The sequence below is a fragment of the Haematobia irritans genome, chromosome 5, assembly GCF_050003625.1.
Source record: "Haematobia irritans isolate KBUSLIRL chromosome 5, ASM5000362v1, whole genome shotgun sequence".
NCBI lineage: Eukaryota > Metazoa > Arthropoda > Insecta > Diptera > Muscidae > Haematobia > Haematobia irritans.
In genome coordinates this window covers 88,259,347-88,265,346 of record NC_134401.1, presented here as the reverse complement: position 1 = coordinate 88,265,346, position 6,000 = coordinate 88,259,347, and the positions used below count along the sequence as shown (strand labels likewise).

Sequence of the window (6,000 nt, the reverse complement as noted above, 5' to 3'; positions counted from 1 at the left end):
GGGAAAAAATTTGGCTGCAAACAAGAGGTGATCGCCGAAACTGAGGCCTATTTTGAGGCAAAACCGAAGGAGTACTACCAAAATGGTATCAAAAAATTGGAAGGTCGTTATAATTGTTGTATCACTCTCTAAGGGAACTATGTTGAATAATAAAAACGAATTTTGACAAAAAAATGTGTTTTTCTTTGTTAGACCGGGGACTTATCAGCCAACCTGTTATATAGACCCCATATAAACCAACCCCCATATTTCACTTCTGCCTCTCTTTTACTACGCAAAAATTCGTACCGCTCAAGAACTGAATTGTACAGGTTTTTAATCCGCCTTTTTGCCTAATATATACCCCGTATGGACTAATTTTCAATTTAGAAGACGATGTTAAGGAGTTTTAAGATACCTTGCCATTGGCAAGAATTACCAGAACTCAAGTAATTCGATTGTGGATGACCAGTCTTTAGTAGAATTTTCTACGCAATCCATGGTGGAGGGTACATAAGATTCGGCCTGGCCGTATACACTTGTTTGATATCTGGTCGGGCGGCATATAAAGCATACCATCGGGAGAAAACGGGGTACTCCATTTTTTCTGTGTTTTATTTTTTGGAATTGTAGAATTAATATGTTATCAATGTTTATTACTATTTTCATCGAAATCAAATATCGGTCGGAGAAATTCAAATTCTGCTTAACTAACTAATAAAGTTATGGGTGACACCACTTGAAGAGACAAAATTACAACTGAATGAAAAATTGTGTGTTCGCCCGGATTCGTGATTAATCCCACAAATAAATTGAAATCCGAATTCATGTCATTTTCTAAAATAATTTCAAATTCTTTTCAGAAGGATTATCTTATCCTTCGAAGTATTCCCTGATATGAATATGGTTGACTTAGTTACCGCAAATTGGTTTTTGAAAATTCGATATTTCTCTCAGTTACAAAAAATCAGGAATAAGCAGAGAAACGGGTCAGGTTCGGCTAGTATGAAATAATTATCAACAAATCTGTATGTATTGGTTTTAGTTTTTGTTTATTAATTATTTAAGTTTTTTGAGTTGTTTTTTACAATTAATTAATGTAATTCGGTACGATTTTAATATTTTAGACTTACTTAAATTTTAAACTTAGTAGACTAGTAATGCTTAATTTTAAAAGAAATATGAGGTTCATTACAAAGAGATTAAATTGTTTCATTTATTTACGAAAAATTATTTTAGCCCAATTTTCAGTAAGACAAAGCAGAGAATGAAACCAACCATTTTTTTTTTGTAATTTTTATGCTGTCCAAAATAGACTTTCATATTAGATTTTTGCTATTTAATTTCGAATAAAGCACGTTTATGCCGTCAAAATGTCGTTTGTTTTTTTTTAGTTTTTAATTGAGAAAGTAGTATAGTAAAAATTTCTTTATATGAAAAAAAAGAACAATAAGTTGGTTATTGTAAAAGTAATTTTTTGATCTTTTTTCATGTTCTACACATTGATACATGTAGATTTATGTTTTGTCACTGTATTACTGTGTTTACACATTTAATTAATCCAATTAAAAGTTTATTAAATACAATTAATTTATTTTATCATTTATTTGTTCTTTTCATTGAATATTTTTTCCAAATTCAAGTAAGGATTAAATTTCTGTGTGACTACAAAGTTCGCTGGCTCCATTCTCTGCGGTTAGAATTAATAAAAGAAATAAAATTGTTCAAGAACAACACGGGATATTCTACTTTTAAAGTCATAGTTTTAATTTTATATTTGATAAACTTTAGTTTTGAAAAAAAAAATTATAAAAATTTTAATAATATTTGATAAGCAAATGGCAGTTACATGTTAAGCAGTAATATTTATTATATCTTAAATTGATTAGATTCAATTTTCTTCCTTCTGTATATGTATAGAATTTTATAAACAAATTAAAAAAGTTTTATTTTTTATGTATGTCTATTCTATTCGATTTACAATAATTATTTTTTATTTTTTTTTTCAATGTGTGCATTTGTGTCAATTTAACAAAAATATTTTTTTTTACAATAAAAATTATAAAACTCAAATAATTTTGTTAAATTAAGACTGGGGATAGGATAACTTTACAAAATTGATATGCTTTTATTTTTTTTTTTCTTGTTTACTTAAGATTCATATTTATATATTTCTTTGTTTTCCCGTAATAGTTGTTGCAAAAAACCAATGACGATCTTAATTTAATATCTACAAAAATTTACATAGCATTACTAAAATTGAAGAGAATATCACGAGTGGGGCAGCCAATGTGGTAGAGTGGGCATTATTTCTTGCCTGTTCCAATTCTTTTTCATCAACAACGAAAGCTGGCACCGATAGAGGCAGTTGTTCAGAGTTTTTAATCAGAGGTTCATTAAAATGACCGCGACTGTTGCGAGCCAAACGTTGATTGGCCAATTTTAGTTCTCTCAATTTCTCTTCAAGGCGTAAAACTTCATCTGGAAATATTGCATCAATTAGTAAAATCCTTGACTGTTTCGTATATAAGATATTTGACTGTTAAAATGTCAAAAAAACTTCTGTAATAAAAATCAGCTGTTTTTGACACTTTTTACGACTGTTTTTTCATATAAAATATTGAATTAAGAATTAGGCACTTACTCCTATTGACACCTTCAATGTCATTTATCTTAATAAACATGGCCAATGATATTTCATAGACTTTATTGGTATCTTGGAAGGGTGTCATCATCATTTCCGAAGTATCACGTCTTCGACGACCATAACCAATTTGACCATTTGAACACTGAGTACCCAGACATTTGTCCAGGCAAACATTGACGGTGGCACGAAATTGAACATATGAAGAATCGGGAAATTTAAAAGCTTTGAATTTAGCACTCAATGTATCGCCATCGATAGTATTGAAATTTTCAAAGAGATAGGGATCCACTGTGCATCTGAAAATAACAAAAAAGGAGTTGAGAGATAAAATAACTGGAAGAGCAAAAAACCCAAACCAAATATTTATACTTTTTACGATTATAAATAAATCAGAATATAAAACGTTTTACCACGTTCACACTATGTTCAAAATTTTCTCAAAGATTTCAGCATAGTGTGAACATAAATTTTGGAAATTTCGATTGTTTTTAGCAAATTTGCAATGGAGAAATATCGACTGTCTCTCGTTTAAAACCACTATACTGTTTTAATTAAAGATAATAGAGAGAAGAAGATGGGAGATTGGCTGCTGAGCACATCAAACCATTTACCGTGCTAGGACCATGCTATTCGTTTATCGAACCAAACGCGTATACGACAAGTATTAACATAGCATTAAAATACAAATAAAAATAAATTAAGCGCAGGAAATAAATTTCCATAAACGGGAAAATGTATTTTTTTGTTGTTGCCTAAAATTTAACATTGTTTCGTTAAGAAAATTAAGTTTTTCATTTAAAAAATAAAAACGAAAAAGAAATAAAAAAATACAATACTAGAACCGTCAATGCAACATTTGGTGTGACATAGGCCAATTTCCCATCTTATAAAGTGGTTTTGTCTTTGGTTTTAATACAAATGTTTACTTTTTCTGATTGTAAACAAAAAACAGCTGCTAAATCCTTAGATTATTATTTGTCATGCTTTGCGAATGTGAACACTTCAGAGATTTTTGTGCTAAAAAACGAGATTTCGTGACTAGTGGGAATGTTTTTGCTCGAACTTACTGGAGATCATCTGCATGTTTTGAATTTCAGGTTAGAGGAGAAAGTGCTCAGTGTAGTCAGAGGACACTTAATTCAATTGAAATTCTTTATAGACACGAAATGTTACGTTCTTAAAAAAAAATTGTAATGGTTATGAACAACTTTTGTACTTTTGATGAAAAATGTACAAATAATAGTTAACGATGATTGTTCCGTAAAAATAAAACAGATCATTCTTTTGGTGTAGGGTCCTCCTTTCGAGTCAGAAAGCGTGTCGCATTGCAAACGAAGAGTCGAGTCCGAAACACGGATGCCACAGTTACTAGAATTTTATTGTTTGGTAGATTGGTAGTATTCTTGATGTTTTTGTAGGTTTTGCAAAATGTTCCTCTCAGCCAAAGAGGTACTTCACAAATTTTCTATAGAAATAAAATTTTGACAATTTTTTTTTATAGGAATAAAATTTTAACAACATTTTCTATAGGAGAACAATTTTGACAATATTTACTATAGAATAAATTTTGCCAAAATTTCTTATAGGATTAAAAATGTTGACAAAATTTACTATAGAAAATGGTAGTATTTTTGATGTTTTGGTAGATTTTGCAAAATATTCCTCTAAACTTTTCTATAGAATAAAACTTTGACAAATTTTTCTATAGAAATAAAATTTTGACAAAATTTTCTATAGGAGTAAAATTTCGACAAAATCTACTATAGAATAAAATGTTGCCATAATTTTCTGTAGGTTTAAAAATTTTGTCAAAATTTTCTATAGAAATAAAACTTTGACAAAATTTCTCAAGGAATAAAATTTTGACAAAATTATCTATAGAAATAAAATGACTTTTATAATCCTACTGAATTTCATATGCCTAATATTTGTACACAAAATAATTTATTCGGTGCACCGAAATATCTGTATCAACGATTATGTTTTTCACGATCGTCTAGGATAAAATCAATCATTCCAATTAGTGGTATCGGAAAGATAATTTCTCATATTTACTACTCGGCTGTGGAACAATCTACCTTCACATTTGAGAAGCACAAGTAATCATGAACAATTTAAGAATTACCTTTTAAAAAAAAAAATATTAATATTTCTATTTTAATATTTTCAGTGTTATGACACATTTTTATAATAACTATTGTATACAGTACCAACTATAAGTTCATACTTCTTGTACTGATATGGATCAAAAAAGAAAGAAAGAAAAAAAAAAAAAAACAAGTATATACGGCCGTAAGTTCGGCCAGGCCGAACCTTATGTACCCTCCACCATGGATTGCGTAGAAACTTCTACTGAAGACTGTTATCCACAATCGATTTACTTGGGTTGCGGTAACTTTTGCCGATGACAAGGTATCTTAAAACTTCCTAATACCGTAATATATACCACGTAGTCCATACGTGGTATATATTAAACTTAAAATGGCCGATTAAATACGTATATAATTAAGTTTGACAAAATTTTCAATAGAAATAAAATTTTGACAAAATAAAATTTTGACATTTTCTATAGAAGTAAAATTTGGACAAAATTTTCTATAGACATAACATTTTGACAAAATTTTCTATAGAAATAAAATTTTTACTAAATTTTCAAAAGATTTAAAATTTTGACAACATTCTCTATAGAATTAAAATTTTGACAACATTTTCTATAGAAATAAAATTTTGCCAAAATTTTCTATAGAAATAAAATTTGACAAAATTTTCTATAGGAATAAAATTTCGACAAATTTTGCTACATTATTTTTGGCTTGAGTGGCAAGCATGGTTATGAACCGATATGGACCAATTTTTGTGTGATTGGGGATCGGCTATATATAACTACAGACCGATATGGACCAATTTTGGCATGGTTATTAGCGGCCATATACTAACACCACGTTGCAAATTTGAACCGGATCGTATGAATTTTGCTCCTCCAAGAGGCTCCGGAGTTCAAATCTGGGGATCGGTTTATATGGGGGCTATATATAATTATGGACTGATATGGACCAATTTTCGATTGGTTCTTAGAGACTATATACTAATATCATGTACCAAATTTCAGTCAGATCGAATGCAATTTTCTTCTCTTAGAGCAATCGCAAGCCAAATTTGGGGGTCCGTTTATATGGGGGCTATATATAATTATGGACCGATATGGACCATTTTTGCATGGTTGTTAGAGACCATATACCAACACCATGTACCAAATTTCAGCAAGATCGGGTGAAATTTGCTTCTCTTTGAGGCTCCGCAAGCCAAATCTGGGGATCGGTTTATATGAGGGCTATATATAATTATGGACCTATATGGACCAATTTTTGCATGGT

The 6,000-nt window shown here is 29.8% G+C and overlaps 1 protein-coding gene across 3 annotated transcripts in view; it reads right to left on the bottom strand.

Moving 5' to 3' along the window:
* Window positions 1–1,014: 1,014 nt before the first annotated feature.
* LOC142238943 (uncharacterized) overlaps window positions 1,015–6,000 on the bottom strand; it is a 147,688-nt gene continuing 142,702 nt past the window's right edge. For all 3 annotated transcript variants that reach the window (XM_075310699.1, XM_075310697.1, XM_075310698.1), the window contains exons 6-7: window positions 2,624–2,922; window positions 1,015–2,460 (exon numbers count right to left, since the gene is read on the bottom strand). In XM_075310699.1, the coding sequence (XP_075166814.1) occupies window positions 2,210–2,460; window positions 2,624–2,922 (550 nt within the window). In that variant the 3' untranslated portion in view covers window positions 1,015–2,209. The remainder of the gene's footprint in view (window positions 2,461–2,623; window positions 2,923–6,000) is intronic.